At 39.7% G+C, this 27354-nt stretch overlaps 1 protein-coding gene across 1 annotated transcript; it reads right to left on the reverse strand.

The window, feature by feature from the left end:
• Positions 1-15836: 15836 nt before the first annotated feature.
• On the reverse strand, positions 15837-27353 carry LOC308641325 (mas-related G-protein coupled receptor member A-like; the record flags this gene model as incomplete). Its single annotated transcript, XM_081279803.1, has 2 exons — positions 27225-27353; positions 15837-16851 (listed from the first exon to the last, which is right to left on the reverse strand). Exons 1-2 carry the CDS (start codon positions 27233-27235, stop codon positions 15837-15839), a joined length of 1026 nt encoding a protein of 341 aa, XP_081135929.1. The 5' UTR covers positions 27236-27353.
• Between the last annotated feature and the right edge of the window lies 1 nt (position 27354).

Raw genomic sequence — 27354 nt, forward strand, 5'->3', positions numbered from 1 at the left:
TTATTTATCTATAGCAAGAGACAGCAGGTCTGTACAGAGAAGGTTAGTAAAACCTCTTTGGTTGGATTCCAATCATCCCATCCCCCAAACTGACATCTCATCTGGCTCACGTCCTCCATGGGCGAGGGAAAGAGTTCCCCTCTGGAGGGATGGGCTGTCTGAGAAATAAAAGCTAATAAAATAGTACTGTGAAATAACCACATGACACGGAAAAAATAAGTTTCAGAGTGGGGGCAGCGATGGACCATGCTGATCCGATAGATGGGTGAAGCTTCTAACAAAGAAAGGAGCCTGCCCCAGGTTTGTTTATATTGGAATAGATCAAAGGGATTCAATAGAAAGTTCTTTGTCAAAGCAGGAGAGAGGTGGGGGCAGGTCACACCCATCTCTGGTGCTGCCCGTGAGCTTTTTGGGCAGAACTGAGACGGAGTTCACATGCATGGGGCCATCTTTTTTTTGTTTGTTTGTTTTTTTTTTCTTTTCTTTTGTTTTTTTTATTGGTTGTTCACAACATTACAAAGCTCTTGACATAACATATTTCATACATTGGACTGAAGTGGGTTATGAACCCCCAATTTTACCCCAAATGCAGATTGCACAGTCACATCGGTTACACTTCCACAATTTTACATAATGTCCTATTGGTCATTGTTGTATTCTGCTACCTTTCCTATCCCCTACTATCCCCCCTCCCCTCCCCTCCCAACTTCTCTCTCTACCCCATCTACTGTAATTCATTTCTCTCCTTGTTTATTTTCCCATTCCCTTACAACCTCTTGTATGTAATTTTGTATAGCAATGAGGGTCTCCCTTCATTTCCATGCAATTTCCCTTTTCTCACCCTTTCCCTCCCATCTCATGTCTCTGTTTAATGTTAATCTTTTCTTCCTACTCTTCCTCCCTGCTCTGTTCATAGTTGCTCTCATTATATCAAAGAAGACATTTGATATTTGTTTTTTAGGGATTGGCTAGCTTCACTAAGCATAATCTGCTCTAGTGCCATCCATTTCCCTGCAAATTCTATGATTTTGTCATTTTTTATTGCTGCATAGTACTCCATTGTGTATAGATGCCACATTTTTTTTATCCATTCATCTACTGAGGGGCATCTGGGTTGGTTCCACAGTCTAGCAATTGTGAATTGTGCTGCTATGAACATCGATGTGGCAGTATCCTTGTAGCATGCTCTTTTAAGGTCTTCAGGGAATAGTCCAAGAAGGGCAATAGCAGGGTCAAATGGTGGTTCCATTCCCATCTTTCCCAGGAATCTCCAAACTGCTTTCCAAATTGGCCGCACCAATTTGCAGTCCCACCAGCAATGTACAAGTGTACCCTTTTCTCCACAACCTCTCCAGCACTTATTGTTGTTTGACTTCATAGTGGCTGCCAATCTTACTGGAGTGAAATGGTATCTTAGGGTGGTTTTCATTTGCATTTCTCTGACTGCTAGAGATGGTGAGCATTTTTTCATGTACTTATTGATTGATTGTATATCCTCCTCTGAGAAGTGTCTGTTCAGGTCCTTGGCCCATTTGTTGATTGGGTTATTTGTTATCTTATTGTCTAATTTTTTGAGTTCTTTGTATACTCTGGATATTAGGGCTCTATCTGAAGTGTGAGGAGTAAAGATTTGTTCCCAGGATGTAGGCTCCCTGTTTACCTCTCTTATTGTTTCTCTTGCTGAGAAAAAACTTTTAAGTTTAATTAAGTCCCATTTGTTGATTCTTGTTGTTAACTCTTGTGCTATGGGTGTCCTATTGAGGAATTTGGAGCCCGACCCCACAATTTGTAGATCGGATCCAACTTTGTCTTCTATCAGACGCAGAGTCTCTGGTTTGATATCAAGTTCCTTGATCCATTTTGAGTTAACTTTTGTGCATGGCGAGAGAAAGGGGTTCAGTTTCATTTTGTTGCATATGGATTTCCAGTTTTTCCAACACCATTTGTTGAAGATGCTATCCTTCCTCCATTGCATGCTTTTAGCCCCTTTATCAAATATAAGATAGTTGTAACTTTGTGGATTAGTCTCTGTGTCCTCTATTCTATACCATTGGTCCACCCGCCTGTTTTGGTACCAGTACCATGCTGTTTTTGTCACTATTGCTTTGTAATATAGTTTGAAATCTGGTATTGCTATACCGCCTGATTCACACTTCCTGTTTAGAATTGCTTTTGCTATTCTGGGTCTTTTATTTTTCCATATGAATTTCATGATTGCTTTGTCAATTTCTACAAGATATGCTGTTGGGATTTTGATTGGCATTGCATTAAACGTATAGAGAACTTTTGGTAATATCGCCATTTTGATGATGTTAGTTCTGCCTATCCATGAACAGGGTATGTTTTTCCATCTTCTAAGATCTTCATCAACTTCTCTCTTTAGGGTTCTGTAGTTTTCATTATATAAATCTTTCACCTCTTTTGTTAGGTTAATTCCCAAGTATTTTATTTTTTTTGAGGATATCGTGAATGGAGTGTTTTTCCTCATTTCCGTTTCCGAAGTTTTGTCGCTGATATACAGAAATGCCTTTGATTTATGCGTGTTGATTTTATATCCTGCCACTTTGCTGAATTCATTTATTAGTTCTAGTAGTTTCTTTGTAGACCCTTTTGGGTCTTCTAGGTATAGAATCATGTCATCTGCAAATAGTGATAATTTAAGTTCTTCTTTTCCAATTTTTATGCCTTTAATTTCTTTCGTCTGTCTAATTGCTCTGGCCAGTGTTTCGAGAACTATATTGAATAGAAGTGGAGATAGAGGGCATCCCTGTCTTGTTCCGGATTTTAGAGGGAATGCCTTCAACTTTTGTCCATTCAGAATGATGCTAGCCTGAGGCTTAGCATATATAGCTTTTACAATGTCAAGGTAGGTTCCTGTTATCCCTAATTTTTCTAATGTTTTGAACATAAAGGGATGCTGTACTTTGTCAAATGCTTTCTCTGCATCTATCGAGATGATCATATGGTTCTTATCTTTAAGTCTATTGATGTGGTGAATAACATTTATTGATTTCCGTATGTTGAACCATCCTTGCATCCCAGGGATGAATCCTACTTGGTCATGGTGCACAATTTTTTTGATGTGTTTTTGTATTCGATTTGCCAGAATTTTATTGAGGATTTTTGCATCTAGGTTCATTAGAGATATTGGTCTGTAGTTTTCTTTCTTTGAGGCGTCTTTGTCTGGTTTCGGAATCAGGGTGATGTTGGCCTCATAGAATGAATTTGGAAGAGCTCCCTCTTTTTCTATTTTCTGAAATAACTTGAAAAGTATTGGTTTTAATTCTTCTTAAAAGGTTTTGTAAAACTCCGCTGTATATCCATCCGGTCCTGGGCTTTTCTTGGTTGGTAGTCTTTTGATGGCTTCTTCAATTTCATCCATTGATATTGGTCTATTCAAATTGTGTGTATCCTCCTGACTCAGTCTGGGCAAATCATATGACTTAAGAAATTTATCGATGTCTTCACTATCTTCTATTTTGTTGGAATATAGGTTTTCAAAATAATTTCTAATTGTCTTCTGTATTTCTGTAGGATCTGTTGTAATATTGCCTTTTTCATCCCGTATGTTAGTAATTTGAGTTCTCTCTCTTCTTCTCTTCGTTAGCATGGCTAAAGGTCTGTCGATCTTATTTATTTTTTCGAAGAACCAACTTTTAGTTTTGTTAATTTTTTCAATAGTTTCTTTTGTTTCAATTTCATTGATTTCCGCTCTAATTTTAATTATTTCTAGTCTTCTGCTACATTTGCTGTTGTTTTGCTCTTCCTTTTCTAGGGCTTTGAGATGAAGTGTGAGCTCATTTATTTGTTGGTTTTTTCTTTTTTTGAGGGATGACCACCAGGCGATGAATTTTCCTCTTAAAACTGCTTTCATTGTGTCCCATAGATTCCGATATGTTGTGTCTGTATTTTCATTTATCTCTAAGAATTTTTTAATTTCCTCCTTTATGTCTTCTGTAACCCATTGATCATTCAGTAACATATTGTTCATTTTCCATGTGATGTAGGATTTTTCCTTCCTTCTTTTATCATTGATTTCCAGTTTCATTCCATTATGATCAGATAAAATGCATGGTATTATCTCCACCCCTTTATATTTACTGAGGGTTGCCCTATGGCATAATATATGGTCTATTTTTGAGAAGGATCCATGTGCTGCTGAGAAAAAGGTATATCCATTTGATGATGGTTGATATATTCTATATATGTCAGTTAAGTCTAGGTTATTGATTGTGATATTGAGTTCTATAGTTTCTTTATTCAATTTTTGTTTGGAGGATCTGTCCAACGGTGAAAGAGGAGTGTTGAAGTCACCCATAATTATTGTGTTGTGGTCTATTTGATTCTTGAACTTGAGGAGAGTTTGTTTTATGAATGTCGCAGCACCATTGTTTGGTGCATAAATATTGATAACTGTTATGTCTTGTTGGTGAATGGATCCTTTTAACAGTATATAATGACCTTCTTTATCCCTTTTGATTAACTTAGTCTTGAAGTCGATTTTATTCGATATGAGGATGGCCACTCCTGCTTGCTTATGAGAACTGTGTGCGTGGTATATTTTTTCCCATCCTTTCACCTTCAGCCTGTGTATGTCTTTTCCAATCAGATGTGTCTCCTGGAGGCAGCATATTGTTGGATTTGTCTTTTTAATCCATAATACCAGCCTATGTCGCTTTATTGGAGAGTTTAGGCCGTTAACATTCAGAGTTACTATTGATATATGGTTTGAACTTCCATCCATGTTTGAATGCTTATCCTTTTTTTTTTTTTTAAAAATATTTAGTTTGTTTCTCCGTGATTATCTTTCCCCTCGCCCTCTGTCTTTATTGAGGCACTTCCCACTGATGGTTTTGGTTATTGTTTTTCATTTCTTCCTCGTGTATTGTTTTGCTCAAAATGCTTTGCAATGCAGGTTTTCTGGCTGCAAATTCTTTTAACTTTTGTTTATCATGAAAGATCTTTATTTCGTTGTCATACCTGAAGCTTAATTTTGCTGGATACAGAATTCTTGGTTGGCATCCATTGTCTTTCAGTGTTTGAAATGCATTGTTCCATGACCTTCTTGCTTTCAGTGTCTGTGATGAAAAGTCCGTTGTTAACCGTATTGGTTTACCCCTAAATGTAATCTGTCTCCTTTCTCTTGCAGCTTTTAATATTTTCTCTTTGTTCTGTATATTGGATATCTTCATAACAATGTGTCTTGGCGTTGGTCTACTGTGATTTTGTGTGCTCGGTGTCCTGTATGCATCTTCAATTTGTATATCTGTTTCCTTTTTTATTTCTGGAAAGTTTTCTGTAATTATTTCATTCAGCAGGTTTCTCATTCCCTTGGTGTGAATCTCTGTACCTTCCTCTATCCCGATGACTCGTAAGTTTGGTTTCTTTATGTTATCGCATAACTCTTGGATGATTTTCTTGTGATTTTTTACCAGCCTTTCTGAGTTGGCTAGACTCTTTTCAAGATGGTATATTTTGTCTTTATTATCTGACGTTCTGGTTTCTACTTGTTCCACTCTGTTAGTGATACTCTCAATTGAGTTTTTAATTTGGTTTATCGTTTCCTTCATTTCTAGAATTATTGTTTGATTATTTTTTATAATCTCTATCTCCTTATAAAGATGCTTAACTTCTTCTTTTAGCTGTTTATGTAACTCATTCTCAATGTGTTCTTTTGCTGCTTGAATTTGCTGTCTTGTATCCTCTTTGAGGTTCCATTCCATCTGTCTAAGGTGTTCCTTGAGGTCTTTATATGACCATTTTTCTGATGACTCTAGGTCCTCCTGAATATTTAGGCTGTCCTGCATTGCTTGTACTCCTCTTCTTCCTTGCTTCTTGAAGCTGCTCATGTTGCTTCTTGTTCTGGTTGACTGCTGGGTTACTGTTTATTCCTAGAAATTTATTTGATGCTAGGGAGGAAAGGTATTAGAAGGGAAGGGAAGAAGTCACTAAGGAGAATGAGAGTAGGCAGGTAGAATTCAAGGAAGGGGGGATAAGAAAAATGAAAAGACAAAAGAAGAAAGAAATAGGAACTAAAAAAGAACAAAAATTAAAAAAAATATTAATAATAATTAAAAAAATTAAAATTGAGATTAGAAGAGAAAGACCAAAAAAAGAGAAAAGAAAGAAAAAACAAGATAGAAAAATGAAGATGAAAGAAAAACCCCCAATCAGAAAAAAAAAAAAACAATAAAAAAGACTAATAAATGCCGTCTTAGAGTTTGATTAACTTCTCTTCCACTAGGTGGCGCTGTGCCCCCCAGGTCAAGTCTTTCCCGTCAGTACGCGGGAACCAATCACTGTGCAGCAGCTCCTCCCAAACTGGGCGAGTCTCCAATCCTGAGTGCCTAGGGCCTCCTCTTGTGTCCAAACACTTCCACTTTTCCTCTAGCCAGGCCCCTCTCACTACAATACTGACTACAGGCCAGGTCTGCTGCTCCCGGGAGCCCTGTTTTCATGAACGACTGGGCTCACTCCTCCAGATTGCCATTCCCTCAGACCCTAAGCTTGTAGAGCTTGGTGCTGAGAATCCTCAGCAAATTTTGCTTGCCCTGGTAGCCACACCCCCGTAGCTGGTGCAAGAGACCTCAGCAGCCAGCCCTGGTGGGAGCGGCAGTCCCCACCACCTCTGACTCCCTCGTGCTGGCTATAGCATTCTCGGGAGAGCTGGGAGGGGCTCTTAAGGTTTCCCTGATGCGTGGAGAGGGAGAACCAGGAGACCACACACCTGCTGCAGCAGGCTTCAATGAAGTTATCTCCTCCGCCGCAGTCCTGCCACGCCAGCCCTCCACCTCAGTGGTGTTCTCCGCAAACGGCTACAGTTCGCCTCCCCCTGCCGGGCGACCAACGCCACGGGCGGGTCCCCACTGTCTCCCAAGCCCCGCCTGGACCCTGCGGCCACTACCCACGAAGGCCCGGCAGGCATCCACCTCCGGGGAATGAGAAGTGCTGACCAGCCGCCTCAGCCGGATAGCTTAATGCTGAGTCGCAGCTGTCTGTCTCAGCTTTTCAGACGCGGTGGTGCGGGGCACGGACCATGGAGGGGCTTACTCACTTCCCGCCGCCATCTTTCTCCTCTCGCTATTTCGGGATGATGGCAGGGTGCTGGCTCGCTCTGTCTGGTGCGTCTCTGCCTCGAGCTCCCACGCCTCTCTCCGCCGCAGTTTCTACAGCATGCGCTGCCCTGTTCGCTCTCTCCGCCCCCGGCGTTCCCGGCTTCTAGCCGCACCGCGGCCCGGTCCGTGTCTTTATGGCTCGCGGCTCCAGCGGCGCCCGGGGCCGGGGAGGCGACGGCCTGACTCCGGCAAGTACCGCAGTCCCCAGGCCCCGTGTCCCGGCGGCCACAAACCGACACTTCTAGTAGACCTCCCAGATCCCTGCAGGACCCCTCTTCATGGAATTCTGCTAGAGGTTCCTCAGTGTGAAGACTGCCGCTGTTCCAAAGGGTCTTTTTGATCTCGTTAGTGCGGAGACATTAGAGTCGCTGCTTACTCCTCGGCGGCCATGCTCCCTCCCCCTGTGAATTCCGCATGGGGCCATCTTGACAGTGAGATTGCCGATATAAGTTCCCAAATACCAGACCTTCCCACTCACTGGTTTCAATGCTGAAAAGGTCCATGTGAAGCCAGATTTAAAATTAGGTAGTCAGTGTAGTTAGGTAAATCGGGTCTAATATCAGTGAAATCTAAAATGGAGGCCATGCTGATAATGCTTCCAGAAACGTAGGACAACTCGTGGAATGTTAATGAAGCCCCTGAAAAGCCCTAGGCCAAAGTCCACCCCAAAGAAATGTTAATGGAACCCAGGAAACAGCCCCCAACAGATTTGGAGATAGCCCATCCCAAAGAAGTGATCAGTCCTTCCTGCCCAGATTACCTGTGTCTCAACCCTTCCCCCTACATTCCATCACCAAAACTATAAAAAGGGGAGACAACCGCACTTCCACGGATTCCACCTCTTGGGTCCCCTGCTTCCTCCAGGAGAAATCTTTTCTGCTGTTCTTTAATAAACTTCTAATTTCTACTCTGACCTTGCGTGTTTCTTTGGTGTTATTCTTCAACATTGGGGAAGCAAGGACTCGTCACCGGTCAACAGCGGTAACATATGTACATTTCACAGGTGGCTTCCCATAATCTCAGGCACAATGAGAACCAAAACTATCAGGCAAGGATATATAGATTTAAAAAAAATCTCACAAGGAAGGAAGGAAGGAAGAGACATTGAATATATCTATCTTTACACATCTTTAGGCTGAATGTTCATGGGGTAATTTGGGAATAAAAATATGTCTGTGGGTTGCTGAAATTTTTATGAATCTCCCTAGTAATTTCCAAGGTAGGCCTCAAATCATTTCCAGGAAAATGTTAATGAAATGTATGTAGGGCAGAGATGTTCTTATTTCAAACTGGTTTCTCTAAGTTAGGCAAGAAAATCCAGGTTAATATAAATCCATTTGAACACAGTGGGAAATCACTGAGGCATTTTAGGGGCATGAGACCAAGAGAAGAGCAGGCAGCTGTTAGAATGGGCATTGTTGACTCCCAAAGCCACATCTGATGGACCAGAATAAAGGCTCTTCATTACTGCTCTGCTCTGCAGCCTGACATCTCCAGAGTTCCCTGAGGAAGGATGCCTCCACAATTGTCCTCCTTGGGAGTGTCCTGCAGAGCCCTCTGTTGAAACAGCTTGAGGGTCTCCTTTTCAGCTGCTGCCTAAAGGAGCCAACGAAGGAATAAATGATGAAGTTGGTGCAGAGGACAGAACAAGTGAAACCAGATAAAGATAAATAAATGCATCAGGATAATTCTGAATCAAGACAAATAGGAACCAGCTTTTATAAAAGGGCAGGCTTCAGAGGAGGAAGACCAAACTATGAGCAAGATGATCACACAAAGCCTGGTCAGCAGCATCTGTCGGGATCCACAAAGGATACAGATTAGCAGGGCCAGGTTGGAACCTGAGAGAATCACAAACAAAAAAATCAATCACATAGTTATGATAGGATTAGTTGTCCTACACCAATGATCATCAGAATTCTTAAGCAGGATACAACAACAGAGCCACTCAGGATGCTCAGGAGCAGGGACATGGCTCAGAATAGGGCACACATGATGGCTGACGTGTTTCTGGCAACGGAAGTGGTACCGGATGGACCTTAGGATGGACAGTCAATGCTCACTGCTAATGGCATTGAGCATGCTTAGATCTGTGATGTAGGGAAAATATGACACAATCCTCAAGATGATGTATAGACAGATGAGGGATGAATGAAGATGATGACAGCCTGAAGGGAACCAATGATGTGGTAGCAGAGGAAGAGGAAGTCAGTGGCAGCCAGATTTAGGATGTAGATGGAGAAGGTGTTTCTGTGCACAGGGTACAACTGTGTTTCCTGCCAATCCAATGAGGGTTATGATGAGGGTCAGCAATTCCCAAGTTGGAGGAAGGGGCTGGTAGCTTCTATTCAGGCTGTTGTGGTTGTATCCAGGCTTGCAAAACCTCCAACAGTACCCCTGGGAACATAAACAAGCCTCAAATACATACTACATGATCTCTGATTCTTAGGATCATTGTGCTATGTGGTAATTATAGTCTCCATTTTAAAGAGAAGGAAAACACAGGGTTGCATAGATAAAGTAAACTTTCAGGAGCTGGGATTCCTGCAATATGGATTCAAATCCAATGCTCATTGTCTGCACAATTAAGCTCTCTCTTCTGCACTTTACATCCTCTAAATGACATGGAAATATACTGTAGTTCAAATAGCCCACCCAATGGACTAGAGCTATGTATAAGCCACTATATTGTCCTGGGCTGGAAGTTTTCTCTCAGGAACAAGAATTGAGACAGAGAGGTGATCATGACACCCCTGTGACTAATAGTGTTCTATCCAGGTAATCCTCTTTAGGACCATGAGGGGAATGTGAGATCATGGTTGGATAGATGTGATGGCTGGGCTTTGAAATGTCTCAGTGTGTGAGGCATTGTAAATAGGTGCCTTTTTAATATCCTTAGTGCTTAGCTTTGTATATGGCTGATGTGTTCTCAATATTTATTCATTGAATGAGTACATTGAATGAGAAGCCTTACAGTGTTAGATGACTTGGATTAAATGGAAAATAAAAATGAAAAGGCAAAAATGGTGTCATAACACACACATACAAGGTGAAGAAAATCTCATTCATCTTCATTCTTTTGTGGACAGCTGTGGAGTATTTAGAATTATTCTGTGTGACCAGATAACTGATGATGATTGCTGAAGTGCCTTGGAGTGAGAATTCAATATAGCTTTGCTGAATACCTAGAAGCATTTTGGTGCAGTGCGTGGGCAAGATTTGTGTCTGAGTGAATAACTCAGCAGTATAGAAGAGGAAGTGCTAAGAGTTAGGTCAGACTGTCACTGAAATGTTTTTGAAGTGCAGAAATATCTAATGGAGGGAGTTGTGTGCTGGGGAGTGCATAACCTAAACCTACTCCAGTCTCTCTCCTAACAGATCCTTAGTAGAGTATTTTTGTTGTTGTTGGTGAAAGCTTTTGTGTGAGAAGAGTCTATAGGAAATAGAAAGTGTATAGGACTTTGAGATATAAAGTGAGTTGTTCATGCAGATTTCAACTAGAGAAAGAGGACCAGTTCTTATCTTAGTGATTAATAGGAGCTGATTGAGCATTTACTATGTGTTTAAACCAAGAACCTATAAAATAAGAATTACTATTTCCCTCATTTTACAGAGGATGTAATTGGAGCAAAAAAAAAAAAAAAAAAAAAAAAAAGATGAGTGATTAGCCCCTGGTTCATAGACTGTGGATTTAAACCCATCATGTTCTACCCTTTTGACCAACCTTTGGGACCTACCACCACTGTGTGTTGATTACACATGCATGAGAGAAAAGAAGAGGAATAATTTCCAAGTTATATCCACGATGGCAGTCAAAATTGTGGATGAAATAAAATCTAGCATAAACAAGCTTTAGAAACAGAGGCAGAAAAGCCAATAACATAGGGAACAAAAGAGAAGTGGTGGAAGTTAGTTAGGAACAGATGGCAACTGCCCTAAAAAGGCGGACATTGCTTTGGAATCCAGAGTATTTACCATATCAGGAAGCCCTCTTGTGGAATGTGGAAACACCTTCCTCCAGGCCTTCAGAAAGGCATCCATAAATGAATGCATCCACCATGAGTTCTCTTAGACAAGCTCCCATAGTTTTGGTTGCCTTGAATAGGAAATAGGAGAATATAAAAATGCAAATGTTCTGCTGTTCCTACTCAAGGCACTTCACAGTTTGTACATCTGTTTTAGAATGGATTGCATTTGTCTTCCTCATCAATCATTAAGCTCTATAAATTACATATGTTTTATATACTACAGTATCCCAATATTTAGAAAGTATTCCTTAAAATCTATTTATTGTAATATTCTCATTTAACATTGGAAGAAGCTGAGGTTTAAATGGTCAAAGAGGAAATCTGACAGTTCTTGGGTTTCATAGTTATCTTTTACCATTATTCTCCTGTCCAGAGATGGAGAGTTGACCAAGCTGAAGGGAAGAGCCTTTCTCAGGTTGAGTGACATCAGAGTTTACTTCCTTGTTCTCTAAATCAGGAGATGACTGCAGGAGATGGGATTGGTGCTTGGTTCCCAGGGGGGCAGTATTGGGAGGTTCCATGGAACCTAGAGGTGGGGTCTAATGGGAGGTCTTTAGGAGTGTACTCTTAGAACTTTGGAATTTTGTTCTCATGTGAACTCTCTTTTGAGTTCTTGGGAATACAGTCATTATATAAGGAGCTAACTTGTCCTACTAGCTGTCTGTGCTTTACCTGCACTCCCACCATCCACTGGGGCCTAGCCCAGAGTCTGGGCTTTGGTATTCAAATTTTCAACCTCCAAAACTGAGGTAGATGAATCTTTTTATTTTATGAGTAGCCTGTCAGGTATTTAATTCTAATAACAAAAGTTGACCAATGAGCAAGCTATTTAAAATATTTAGAAATCTTTTCAATTTGTCAGTTCAACAAATATTTTTTTGTTGGGGGGTGCTGGAGATTTAACTCATGGGCACTTGACCTCTGAGCCTCACTTGACCTACCCAAGTTCAGTGACAAAGGTAGTGACCATCCTAAATATGGTTTGGAATCTGATGGCTTCTGTGTCCTAATGGTTCTGCCATTTTTCAAAATAATAGAGGTTCCAAGTTCGCCATGATAAATTTTGTACACAAGAATCCCCTCTCTTTTTTTGAGGGCATGAGATTCTAGCTTTCTTTTCGAGATGTACATAATGGTGGAATTTGTTGTTACATAATTTTACATGAACAAACATGACAATATAATTTGACCAATATCATTCTCCAGTATTTCTCTTTTCTCTCCTTTCCTCTCACCTGGTCCCTTTCCCCTACTCTACTATGTTTCTTCAATTTTATGAGATCCCTCTTCCACACCTTTTTATTCCTTTTCCTCTCTAGATTCTACATATGAGAGAAAAACATATGGCCCATGCCCATATGTTTGGCTTATTTTGCTTATCATAATGTTCTCAAGTTTCTTCTATTTTTATGCAAATGACATAATTTAATTTTTCTTTATGGATGAATAAAACTTCATTGTGCATAAATGCTGTATTTACTTTATCCGTTCATCCACTGATGGACACCTAGGTTGGTTCCATAATTTGGTTATTGTGAATTGTGCTGCTTTAAACATGGTATGCCTATATTGCTATATAGACATAAATTCTTTAGGATAAATACTGAGTTGTGCTATACTGGGTCATAATGGTGGTTGTATTCCTATTCCTTTGAGGAATCTCTATTACTGATTTCCATAGTGGTTTTACCCATACCCCTCTTCAAATGGCTAAAATAAAAAAAATTGTTTCAAATATTGAAGGATTTGGATAAACCAGATCTTTTATACGTTGCCAGTGAGAAAATAACATGATCCAGCTACTCTGGAAAATTCTATTTCAGTTTTGACAAAATTAAATACACACTTCTTATTCTACCTAACATGACTCCCCAGCACATTATCCCAGAGAATGGAAGACGATGTTCATGTAAAACTCAGTATATAAATGTTCATATCATCTTTATTTATGAAAGTTAAATTGAAAACAACCAAATATCACTTCACTTCTGATTTGTGAAACAAAGCTCAATATGTTTTTATAATGGAGTCCTACTATATAATTAAAAAAATCACCAACAACAGTTTAAATACACTACAAATTGAATGGTTATTAAAGATCGTTTGCTGAATGGAATAACAAAAACTCAAAAGTTAATGTATAATTTCATTCATATAACATTTATAAAGTGACAAGTACAGAGATGGAGAACAGACTAGGAGTTGCTAGGGGTTTAGGAAGCAGAATGGGGTGAATGTGAATATTAAGTGGTAGCCCAGCAGAATTCTTTGGTGGTGAAGAAATAGCTTCATATTTTGAATGTGGTAGTGGCTATGTAAATCTCTATGTGTGATAAAATGTCATAGAAGTACATACAAATTCATACTCCCCACCCTACAAATTAATGCATTTAATAAGTGATGAAATTTAAATAAGACCTGTAGTGTAGGTGATTTGGTTGTACTAATATAAAATTTCTGGTTTTGATAATGTAATATATTACCCTTGGTATAGTCTGGGTATCAAATATATAGAAAGTCTTTATAATACTTTTGCAATTTATGTTAGTCAATAATTATTTCAGAAGGAAATATTAAAAAAGAACTGAAAAGTCAGTTTGTTGGATAGACTATTTACATGGATATTGAAGTCATCATGAATGAGGACATAGGGAATGCTGGGGAGAAGTTTATAGACCAGTCACCTAGTCCAGAAAAAAACCATTCACATGCCCTTGACTATTATTAAACAAATGTTAGAATTTTAAAATATTTTCTTTCAATAGTTTTTTGAAAATGAATAAATAGAAATTTACTGATAGTATACAGCCTGCAACCTGCATCTCTTTCCCCATTGTACTCTTCAGAACTTGTCAGTTATAAGCATCATTCTTTCACATGTATAACAGGACATTAAAACAAGAGTTTAATCTGAATTTCAAGATAGTATAAGGCTTGGGGTGTAATTCAGTGATAGAGCACTTGTCTGGCATATGGAAGGCCCTGGATTCTGATCCCCAGCACTGGAAAAAAAATAGATGATACAGATACTGAATACCAAAAGGGATGCAAATGACCTGAAGAATTCAAATATGAAATTCTGATGACTCTTAAATCATCATCTACATGAAGGCTATAGGAAAGAGTTGAATGATTATGTGAGGTATAAGATGAATTTACTTTGAAGGTGGGTTTTTTGAAGCCCCAAAATCATCAGAGAAGTAGAGGGTATTACACTGCTTCTTTCTTTCCCTTCACCTCCCTAAGTTCTTGTTCTATTTATTTGTTGATTTTGTTTTCATCTTCTGATCTGGTTGGATATATTCCTGGGAAGTAGAGAGAAGGTTGTTGGCTTTTTGACTTGACCTGGGCTGACCTGGTTCTTTGGCTTTGACTCAACAGTATTTTGGAGTTGACTAACTAACTTTGTGAAACTTACGCCAATCCCTGTTTCTTCAAGGCCTTTATTATTATATTATTGATTGTTCCTTGCAAGCACTCCCTGCAGCATATGGCCTTTCTTAAAAGGAATCTTGCAATTATGAAAAAATACATGAGAAGGCACAGGGAACGAAGCTTACTTGCTTGCTTGCTTCCTTTTGTCCATATTCTGATAACTGTTCCCTGAAGAACCTTCAGCTTTCATGAACAATGTCATTATGAATTGTCTATCCTCCCATTTTTTTCTGTCCACATTCTGTTATCTTTTTACGCCTACCGCAAAAAGTTAGTGTGGTTAGCAAAACTGAAGAGTTATCAGTTTAAATTTCAAGTATTTGAGAATACAGGTTACCTGACTCCAGGTGAAGTACTCTTCCTCATCTAGCACTCAGGTTCTGCATCCATAGGTATCCTAAATTACTGGTTACTAAACTGAGCTGGCTGGAGGCGAGGTGTCCCGTCCGGCAGGACACATCAATGTGGGCAGCGAACCTAGATGGGGAGGAATGAAGGTGATACCGCTGTTGACCGGTGACGAGTCCTTGCTTCCCCGATGTTGAAGAATAACACCAAAGAAGCACGCCGAGGCAAGGTCAGAGTAGAAATTAGAAGTTTATTAAAGGACAGCAGGAAAGACTTCTCCCGGAGGAAGAAGGGGACCCAAGAGGTGGAATCCATGGAAGTGCGGTTGTTTCCCCTTTTTATAGTTTTGGTGATGGAATGTGGGTTGAAAGGCCCAAGGGGTGGGACACAGGTGGGCCAAAGAAGTAATCTGGTCAGGAAGGACTTCATTATCACTTCTTTGGGATGGACTTTGGCCTAGGGCCTTTTCAAGGACTTCATTAACATTCCATGAGTTGTCCATTTTAGATTTCACTCGATATTAGACCCGATTTACCTAACTACACTGACTACCTAACTTTAAATCTGGCTTCATTGTCAGGTAGAAAACAATCACAAACAAGACCGTTGTGGTTTTAGAAAGATTTTTTCCATGACAACAAAAAGCATCCACTAAGAAGATCTGAAGGAAGTTAACATGATAAGTTTATTGGTAATATCAAGAATGATGGAGATAGTGTATTTTCAGATTAATGCTTTTAACTTAGGAAAATTAGAAAAGTCACATTCAAATAATCTTCTTAAAGACACTGGGGAATCATTGAGGCATTTCAGGGGCATAAAACCCACAGAAAAGCAGACAAGTGTCATTTGTAGCCAGGCAGTGTTGAGTCCCAAAGTCACATCTGACAGCCAGGCCAGAGGCTTTTCATCACGGCTCCACTTTGCTGCCTGACATTTCCAGGGTTCCCTGAGGACAGCTGCTTCCACAATCCTCCTCCTCAGGGGTGTCCTGAAGAGCCCTTTGTAGAAGCAGCTTGAGGGTCTGCTTCTTAAGCTGCTGCCTAAAGGCACCAACGAAGAAGTAAATGATGGGGTTGGCGCAGCTGTTAACAGAGGACAGGACAACTGACAGCAAATACACACCAAAAGACAGTGTATTGAAATCAATCTTAATCCAGATTAACAGGAACCAGTGGATGCCAAAGGGCATGCCACAGAGGAGGAAGACCAGCACCGTGAGCAGGATGGTCATGTAGAGCCTGGTCAGCTGCATCTTCTGGGAGCCACATAAGAGTCTGGACAGCAGGGCCAGGCTGGCCCCAAAGAGAGTCAGAAATAAAAAAATCAGGCATGCTGTGTTGAGAAAATTCGATGCCAGACATGAGTTATTCTCATATTTTTTATCCAGGAAGCCACAGTGATACCTGTTGAGGATGCTCAACAGCAGGGACAGGACCCAGAGCACAGCACACATGACAGAAGATGTGTGCTTTGGGCGGCGGCAGCGGTACCAGATGGGGCACAGGACCGACAGGCAGCGCTCGATGCTGATGGCGGTGAGCATGCTCAGGCCTGCGATGTAGGGGAACATCATCACAGTGGTAAAGCAGGGGAGGAAGATCGTGTTAGGATAGAAAAACTTGACGAGCACCAGGACGGAATCTATAATGTGGCAGCAGAGGAAGAGGAAGTCGGCTCCCGCCAGGTTGAGGATGTAGACCGAGAAGGCGTTCCTGCGCATGCGGAAGCCCAGGAGCCAGAGCACAATTGCATTTCCTGCCAGTCCAACGAGGGCGGAAATGACGATGGCCACGTTTGGGATCAGGATCATTTTGTTGAAAGTTCCAGGAACGGTGGTCCCTTCCTTGTCATTCATTGGTGTGAGTTCCGTCCCCCAGGCTGAGATGTTTGGGTTTGTGCTCGGAAACACTCCACTGGTGCTCCTGGGAACACAAACCAGACATGAGCACCTGCTACGTGATTACTGTTCTAGGACCACCCTGCTACGTGGAAAGCACCGTCAGACTGTTAACAGAGGAGGAAAGAGAGACTTTCCGAGGTTGAGTGACTTATCAAAGTCCAGGGAGTCCTGGAACCTGGATACAAACCGATTTCTGGCTTACTCTAGAGTCTGGACTCTCTGCACTGCAACCTCTATTGACACTGGAAAAATTTTATGATTCTAATTCCCCCAATCAAAATGCTTTATCTAAGGTCCTGAATCCCACTGTTCTGGGCCAGAGGTTGTTTTTTTTTTTTTTTTTTTTTCCTTAGTGCAGGAATTCAGAGAGAAACAGGTGAGCATGACACCCAATGACTAAGAGTGTTCCATCTAAGGAGAGGAAAGAAAATCTTAAGTTTTAGGGCCACGGGGAATGTGAGCTCTTGCTAGGACAGGTGTGAGGATGGCTGAGCCTGATGAGCTAGAAATGGCTCAAAGTATCAGTAGAGATGGTCGCACGGACCCACTGTTTGTATTCCTAGCATCTTACTTGATGTGGAGCATGCTGTGTATCATATTTATTCAATGAATAAATGCAGAGTCTAATAGTATTGAAGACTTTGGTTAAATGAAAATACATTAAAAGATATAGGGACACAAATCTATATTAAGATGAAGGAAATTTCATTCATCATCATTCTTTTTGTGGACAGCCCTGAGAATGTTTAGAAGAATTACCTACATATGCTCAAATAACTGAAAGTATGGGTAGGGTTTGTGTTTGAGCTGAATTTCTCATCAACACCAAGGAGAAGATAGATTTGCAGGACAAACAATCCCTGGCCTCTCACACTGTGATTTTTGGACCCTAAAGTTCCACCCTTTTAATCAGTCTTTGGGATCCACCACCATTGTGTATTGATTACACATGGGTGCAGGCAAAGCAGAAGAGTAATTTCCAAGTGATCCAAGATGACAGCTAGAATTGTGGATTAAAAAACAGTGTAGCATATATAAACCCCAGAAACAGACTAAGAGAAACAAATTAAACAGGGAAAAAAGACAGGTGTGTGGAAGTCAGTTAGAAACAGATATGAGAATCCAGAAGCCCTTTCCTGCCTCACAAAGGCACTCATGACTTCAGGATCCAGAGGATTTATAGGGGCAAGAAGCCTCCAAGTAGAAAGAGGATGCACCATCTTCCAAGGATCCAGGACTGAATGGATCACATCCATCATGTGCTTTTGTGGAGACACAGCTTCCATATCCCTGATTGGCCAGAAAAAGTTGTGGGAGGAAAACCAGAACCTGTGTTATTTCCACTCAGGGATCTTAGCAGCCAGTACATTTGTCTTTAGGGCGTGATATATTTATCTTCTTCATAAAATCAGAGGCTCAGTAAGGAATGAGTCATGATGGACTTGTTCACCAGTCAATGAACTCCTTGTGCCTTGAAGACCATCTATTATACTATCCTCACTTAACGCAGGAAGAAACTGAGACTTTAATAGACAAAGGCATTTTCTGAGATTACAGTAAGAAGAACCATTCCAACACCAGCTCCTGGACTCCTGGAACCCTTTCCAAGTCTTTTCCACTGTCTTCTCTCATATAATTTATTATTTCTGAGAAGCTTTCAAAATATTTTCATGTGAGCAGAGAATCTGAGAGATAGTCAATGGCTGTAGAAACTGCTAATTTTCTTCAATATCTATTCTCTCCTTCTGTCACATAATATTTCTAAGAGGTTTACATCAGAAAAAGGACCCCATTTCCCAGTCTTTCTTAATGTTGATAATGCCTTGTGACTAGGTGCTAACCAGTGGGAGATGAGCAGAAGTGATATAACTGATGTAACCAAATCCTGGGTCACAGGATTAATAGAAGGAGTTAGTCTTCCTTCTTTCCTTCCTTGTTCTTTCTCTCTCTTTATTTCTTTCTTTTGATACTGGGGATTGAACTCAAGGGCACTTAACCACTGAGCCACATCCCCAGTCCTGTTTTTGTATTTTATTTTGAGACAGGGTCTTACTGAGTTGCTCAGCACCTCATTGTTGCCAAGGCTGGCTTTGAATTTGCAGTCCTCCTGCCTCTGCCTCCAAAGTTGCTGGGATTACAGGATTATGCCACTGCACCCAGCCTCCTTCGTCTTTCTTTAGGGTAAATCTGATGTGGCCTGGAACCGTATAGGACAACTAGGCTAAAGATACTTTCTAGGGATAATGAAGCAGCAATTTAGAAGGAATTCTGATGTCTGATGCCTTGGAGCCTCCAGCTCAAGGCTGCCCTTTCACTCTTCTGTTTAAGTCATTATTATAATTGGCTCTGTTGGAGCAGTCAAACTAAAATTCTGAACAGTTTCTTATGAGTTTAATGTAGTCTTTATGGGTCAGTCAGGGGCCTGACATTTTGCTCCCAGTAATAATTCTCTGACTTGTTCCAGAGGCCTGGGTTTCAATCTCATGTCCAGTGGCCTTGTGGGTGAAGGGCAAGTTTTCATGTTTCCAGGTTATGGTGGAGCCTATGAAGGGAGAGTCGTTCTGCCTGTGTTAAATGATTTTTTTTTTTTTTTTAGTTTTAGTTTTAGAGTGATTCCTTCTGCTTAATTCCTTTCTCAAATATTCTTTTCTCAAAAATGCACTTGCATTTTCTAGTAACAGAACTTTTGAACAAGTTCTTTATTTGGTCTTAGGTATTTTTCCAGTGGAATAGAAATACAAGTACTTTCAAACACATCTAACCAATTAACATAGAGAAACACTTTCCAAAATACATCTTTAAGGATTCACAGACCTTTCACTTGCCCTTGCAGATTTTTTTTTTTGTGATTTGTAAGTAAAATGACATTCTGTTAATTTGCAATTTTGCCTGCATGGATTCTTTCTTAATTTATATTTTCAAGTTTTTAAAAAAGATTTACGAAAGAAGCACATGCATTTTGGAAAATCATTCTAATTTGTCAGAATTAATGTAGAGTAAATTGAGGCAGTCACCACATTTTTAAATATTTCTCTCTGTTCAAGAAAGCCTGATGATTATCCTTGCTAGCTCTTTCCTTTGTACACAAATAGGTACTAATTATCATACTATTTAATAAAAGTGGGATCCTACTATACACCTTGTGTAACCTGTAATTTTCAAAGAACAGTATATATGTTTACAGTTTAACTGTAAACTGGAAATGAAGCATTATTTTAAAGTGAAAAAAAAAGCTTACTCTCTAATGAATAAGGCGTATATTTTCCCCTTAGACCTTGCATTGGCAATGACAGGGCTTCTTCTATCTGACTATCCTCTCCTATGGCTGCAGCTACAGTTATGACTGTTTTCTCTGTAGCACCCGCTCTTTCCTTTGTCCCTATTTCCAGTCTGAGGGTGGAAATAGTATCTCACATTGCTTGCCTTAGGGTGCTTCACAATGCATTGTAACCTCTAAATTCTGCCCAACTCAGTAAATAGTCCCTTCTTGAAATATTCCTTAGTTATTAGAGTTTTGTCCATTTGTTTTCTTCTTTAGACCTTTCAGATGCATACTGTAGAATAATTTTGAAAAGGAGGTAAAACAATAAAACCTGGGTTCATAGCAGCTCATGCAATGCTTACATGTCACCTTGTTCCTACATACACGGAAGAATTGACAATTGTACCATGAAAGCAGATTCAATGTGTTGAACTGAGTTTGTTAATAATTTTGTTGAGGAGTTTTGTATCTATGTTTATCAAGAATATTGGCCTATAGTTTTCTTTTCTTGTGATGTCTTTTTCTGGGTTTAGTATTAAGGTAATGCTAGCCTTGTTAAAAAAAATTTTGAAAGTCTTCCCTTCTCTTCTACTTTTTGGAAAAGTTTGTGGAGAACTGGTATGAATTCTTATAATGTGTGGTCTAATTCAGCAGATGGGAGACTTTTATTATGGTTTCAATCTTCTCACTCATTGATATGCTCAGATTTTGTATTTCTTCATGATTCAGCACTACTCGGTTGTACATGTTTAAGAATTTATTCATTTTTTTCTAGTCTACCCAATTTTGAGGCATATATTTCTTTACCGTAGCCTATTATGATCCTTTGTATTTCTGTGGTATCAACTGTAATATCTTCTTTTTTTGTCTTGTTCATGTCAGTCTTCTCTCTTTTTTCTTAGTCTAGCTAAGGGTTTCTAATTTTGTTTCTTTGGTTTTTTTATTTTTTGTCTTTTTAAAAAAGTTTTAAATATTTTTGAAGAGTCAACTCTTTATTTTGTCGATTTTTGTATTGTTTTGTCATCTATTTCATTTATTTTATCTTTGGTCTTTATTATTCCTTTCATCTACTAGTACTATGTTTGGTTTGTTCTCATTTTTCTAGTTCCTGAGGTGCAATGATAGGTTATTTATTTGAGACCTTTCTACCCCCTGCACCCCTCCTGCTTTTGAGATGGGGTCTTGCTATTTTGTTGCTCAGGCTGTTTTTGAACTCAGGTGGTCAAATAATCCTCCTGCTCAGCTCTCAAGTGGTTGAGACTGAGGACAGGCACCATGGTGCCTGGTTCTTTCTCCATTACGGGTCTATTGATCTAAATTCCCCTCTTATTGCTTCTTCTATATTCCATAAGTTTTGGTATGTAGTGTTTTATCATTTGTTTCAAGAAATTGTTCAATTTTCTAATCTCTAATCTATTGGTTGTTCAGGAATAAGTTGTTCAATTTATATCTTTTTGTATGATTTTGAAAGTTTTCTTGTTGTTGATTTCTAGTTTTATTGAATTATGATAGGAATTGATATTAATATTATTTCAATTAAAAAATATTTGTTGAGACATGTTTGCAGCCTACCATATGATCCATCCTGGAGAATGGTCCAAGTGCCATTTAGACAATTTTTTGTTCTGCAGATATGGATGGAATGTTCTGTAGGTATCTGCTAGGCCCAATAGGTCTAGAGTATAACTTAACTTTGGTGATTTGGTAATTTATGGAGAAGATTGAAGCTGCAATAAAAGTTTCCCATCTACTGAGTTAGACCACACATTATAAGAATTCATACTATTTTTCCACAAAGTAATTTTGGTATCTGTTGGTACTGTGTCTGAATGATTTGTTCATTATTGGAAGTGACATGTTAAAGTCCATTCCCTTATTGCATTTAAGTCTATCTTTCCTTTTAGGCCTACTAATTTTGCTTTAATTTATTTGGTCCTCCAATATTGGGTGTATATATTGATAATTATTATTTCCTGTTGCTGAATCGACCCCTCTAAATTGTATATGACTTTCCATGTTTTTTTTCTCTTTCTCTTTCTTTGTTTGCTTTGGATTTAAAGTCTACTTTATCTGATAGAACCATGATCACTCCTGCTTTCTTTTGGATTCCATTTGCATAAAATATAATATTTGCATAGATCTTTTAAAAATACATTTAATCACTCTATGTGTTTTTATTGGAGAATTTAATCCACTTATGTCTAAGGTAATTACTGGTAGACAAGGTGTTACTATTGACATTTTGTTACATTTTTTAAAGTTTTTTTTTGTAGTTACTTGCTTTCTTTCCCCCTTTCTTACAGTCTTCCTGGGGGATTAAGTGATTTAGTCTAATATTATACTTTGATTACTTGCTTATTATATTTGGTGTATCTGTTATAGACTATTGCTTTAATGTTATCATGGGGCATATAAAACATATTTTGATTATCATAAGCTATTTAAAAATGATAGAAACATAATGTTGATCCTAAAATTGGGAAAAGAAAAACATACTACTAATAAAAAACTTAATGCCTTAAGCCAGACTCAGAAAGTCAAGGAAAAAATATTTTCTATCATATGTAGAAGCTAGACCAAAAATAAGGATAAAGAGGTAGGGGAATGGAAATCCCATAAAAATAGAAGGGAGATTAGGGTAACAGAGGAAGAGGGTTGATGGGGAGTGAGGTGGGACAAGAAAAGAGAGGAACAGTAGAATGAATTGACCAAATTATGCTGTATACATATATGAATATACCATAGTGAATTTCACCTCTATGTATATCTATAAAGCACTGATTAAAGAAAAATCTATGAATAAATAGAAGACCAGTAGAGTAGAGGAAAGACAACAGGGAGAGGGAGGAGGGGATGTACTAGGGACCGAAGTGGAGAAAATTATATTCAATTCTTGGATGATTATGTCAAAATGAACCATTTTATTATGTATAACAATAATACACTAATAAAGACATTTAAGATTTTACACTTGGGGCTGGGATTGTGGCTCAGCCGTAGAGCACTCGCCTAGCACAGTCAGGACCTGTGTTTGATCCTCAGCACCACATAAAAATAAAGGCATTGTGTTGTGTCCATCTACACCTAAAAAAATAAATATTTTTAAAAAGGATTTTACCCTTGAGATAGATTCCTTACCCTATTGCAACTTTTTGTGTTCAATTTTACATCTTTCTGTATTGCCTACCTCTTATTATATTAATTTAATTATTTTTAAATTATTTTGTTTTTAGTCTCTATGGTAAAGATATGAATGGTTTACTCACTATGTTTATAATTTCCAGTGTTTTCTTCTTATACATTAGCATCCCTTCCTTTCAGTGTGAGGAACTCTCTTAAATATTTCTTGTAGGGCAGATTTGGTGATGATAAATTATCTCAGCTTTTGATGATCTGGGAATACCTTTATCTCTTCTTCATTTCCAAAAGGTAGCTTTGATATGTATTCTTGGTTGGTAGTTTTTTTTTCTCCTTTGGAACTATGAAAATATTATCTTACTGTTTCCTGGCCTGTAATGTTTCTTAGAAATCTTCTGTAAGGCAAACTAGAACATCATTATTTGTTGTTTCTTTTCCCTTGGTTCATTGAGAATCCTATCTTTTCCTTTAACTTGGAAGCTTGGTAATGTCTTGGGGTTACTTTGTTGAGTTGAATCTAACTGGTGACCTTTGACCTTACTGTACTTGCATATTTGTATCCATCTCTAGGTTTGTGAAGATTTCTGTTATTATGTGTTTGAAGAGCTTTTTAACTCTTTGACATTCTCATGTCCTTCTTTAGTCCCAGTAATCCACATGATTATTTTTTAATGCTGTCTCAAATTTCTCATAAGCTTTCTTTATTCCTCTTTATTAATTTTGATTTTTTTCTCCTTCAACTATATATTGTCAAATAGACAATCATTGAGTTTATTAATTCTTGTTCTGTTCCACCTACTCCAATGGTGCCATCTATTGTGTTTAAATTTTACTTAGCATACTTTTCACCTTAAGTATTTGTTTAAGTTTTAAAAAATTACTCTAACCTCTCTGTTATCTGATAGAGCACTGAATTTTTCCTCTGTTTTCTTGAAGCTCATTTTTTTAAGCACACAAATTTCTTTTATTGGAAGGAAGGGGCCTCTGGGATGGGCCTGGGGCCCTCACTGCACAGCTTGTTCATTGGCACTGCCTCCAGAATCCTGAGGCTTCACCACATCTGGAAACTGCAGGCTAGAGAAGGGCTCCATGTGCAGAGACTCAAAGGCATCCTCTGCCAGAAGGTCAGCTCCACCAAGGCTGGGCCGTGAAGATGGTGATCTTGTGGTGCCAGATCACAAAGAACACGTCCATCTCAGGATCACATTCTAATATGTCTGCACTCTACCCCGTTCCAGCAGCCCACATGCTGTTTACGTTTCTTAAAACAGCTGTTTTGAATCCTCTGTTCTTATATATGAGCCAGCCCATGTTGGTTATTGTAGGGTCGCTTTCTGGAATCTTACTTCATTCATTTGGTGAAAGCATGGTTTCCTGATTTGTATTTTATTGGTGCTGGAGATTAAACTTGAGGAGTTGCACATTGCTAAGCACACTCTCTACCCACACTCATCCCTGAAAGTTCTTGATTCTTCTTCATGTACTATATGATATGCACATTGAAGGACTGGGTATTTATTCTAGTGTTAACTGACTTTGTGTCTGTCCTTCCACAAATTCTAAGAAGGCTGCTTATTTTCTTTATGCCTGTGGTCTCTTCTACAGTTTCACCACTAGATTGCGCCCTAACTTCCGACTTGTGGTAATTTTGTTGCTGACATGTTGTCAATATCTCACCACTAGAGGGTGCCTCAGGTCCCATTTTATCCCAAATCCACAATTGATGAGTTCTTCAAATGAACCAGGAGACTGTCCAAAAAGTGTAGTTTCTCTGCCTGATGCAGTAGGCGCACATATCTTGTCAGTCACTAGCACTTGGTCAGACATGCTGTGCCAGACCTGGGCTTCACCATAGAGGGACTAGACTTATGCTTCAATGAAACAACTTGGCATCTAACTCTTTTTTCTTCCCTCAAACAGAAAATTACACTCTCTTTATTGATTGCTTGGGATTGGGGAAGGGAAGGAGTGGGAAGTCCTGTGGCACACAATGCTGTGTCATATTTAGGGCCCACAGCACATAAAGACCACTATAGCACAGGCTATGACCATGACCCATGCTGCTATCGGCTGCCTGCTGCTGTGGTAAACTCATGGCTGAGACACCTACAACCATCCATAGTGATGCTGGCCAGGACATAGTTCCAATCAATGGGGTCACATAATTTTCTACCGGCAATGGGGGCAGGTCCAGAGGCCCTATCTATGGGCACTGACCTGGTATCAGTTACCATTAGAATCTTCCCAGTATTAAGTGTCACTGGCCCAACACTGTTCCAAGGAACAGTACTATGCTTCACCCTGTCTTAAACCTCAGTGGATAGAGTTTTGCTCCATCCATGCAGCCTGAGGTTGGGGGAAGACTCATACTAAGCTGAATCACACCTAAGTGTCACGGCTGTGAGGACTGGCACATTCTTGGAAGTGTACCCTGGGCCCACACTGAGGCTGGGGATGATGCAGATTAAAACAAGTCTGTCTCTTTAGGGCACAGGTCTCTGGCTGGTGTCTGAGCAGAAACACTGGCTTGGGGGAGAAAGGCATTTTTACTCTGCTTGCTGCTAGGTCTCGCTGCAGTGTGTCTGGCACTGAACATTAAGGCAAAGTCCTGTGCTTACTTTCCTGCCCTACCTCCCGCAGGTAGAATCTTGTTCTATGATATGCTATCTAAGGTTGGAGTATGAATGGTGGAGACAGTCCTTTGGGCATCAGGCTAATGCACATCCAGAGAGTCAGTTCTTGGACAATGACCTGGGGGCGGGGCTGTGTGGCTCTCCTTGGCACCATCTTTCACTGTGATGGGCCTGATACTGGGTTTCAAATCTAAGGCTTGGATTTAATTCCCTCCCCCTCCCTCAAGCAGTGGGCATCTCTCTCCACAGTGAGCTACTCATAGTTGATCTGGGCAACTGGCAACTGTTTCCTTCTGGTGCAATGTTTCTTATTATTATGCTAAATTCAGGCAGTAGGACTCTTCCTTAACTCTAGTGAAGGTACTTTGGTGAATGAAGAGCGGTTGAAATTGATGTCTCCCTGGGAAGATGATCACTTCTCAATCATCAACCTGCTCCCACACCTCATTTGATTATTTTATCCTTACGTTCTTGAAGTTCATTGACCTTTTAAAGAAGACTATTCTGAATTTTTCCCCCCTGATATTTCATAGATCTCCCTTTGTTTAGGATTCGTTTTTTCCTCCCCTTTTGGACTTTGCTAGTCCTGATCTACTGAGTCTTTGTAAGTTTTGTATTATATTTTGATGTCTGTATATTTGTGGAGACTTTTGTATTTTGTTCTTTACTGGTTCTGTATCAGGGATAGACTTTCACTATGTGGTATAGACTATGATATTTAAATTTTTTTTTAGATGTTTTAGATGTTAATGGACCTTTATTTTATGCATTTATTTATATGCAGTGCTGAGAATTGAACCCAGTGCCTCATGTATGTTAGGCAAGTGCCCTACCACTGATCCACAACTCCAGCCCTAGACTATGATTTTGAAGGGCAGTTTCTGATGACCCTTGGCTGGCAGAGAATTCTTTCAGTTTCTCTAGATGGCTGGGCTCTTGCCTTTGCTCTGAATTTGGGCAAGGCATTAGACTGTCTCTTATGTGGCAAGACCACTGGCTGAGATTTGCAATCAGGCTGAGCTACAGAATGTGCGCTACTACTGTCTCTGATCTGGTTGGACCACACAGTGTATTCCCTGGTCAGAAAGTTCTACTGTTTGAGTTACCAGTTGGACAAGTTTGCAAGAGAAGCCATAAGGTTAAATGGATGAAGATGGACCCTAATTAACAGTCTTGGTTAGCAGCTTTGAATGCCCCACTGTCAAGTCTGAGAGCACCCAAGTCACCAGGAAGGAGATCACACAGATCTCCTGTGTCTCTTCCCGTGGGTCATAGGGCTCCCTGAATGCTCCACCCCATTGTGGACTGAGAGGAAAGACACAGCAGCAACTTTATAGAAATAAGATCTTGATAAAGTCTTACCTTTCCTCCATTCTCTTGCTGGATGTGGCAAGCCGGCCTGTGTCGATGGGAGCAGCCTCCTGGGATGGTCAGTCGATAAAGGATACTTTCTGCCCTGAGATGTGCCTTCAGGAGCCGGAGGGAACTTAGG

Source organism: Spermophilus citellus (genome assembly GCF_964194105.1).
Source record: "Spermophilus citellus genome assembly, chromosome: 2".
Classification (NCBI taxonomy): domain Eukaryota; kingdom Metazoa; phylum Chordata; class Mammalia; order Rodentia; family Sciuridae; genus Spermophilus; species Spermophilus citellus.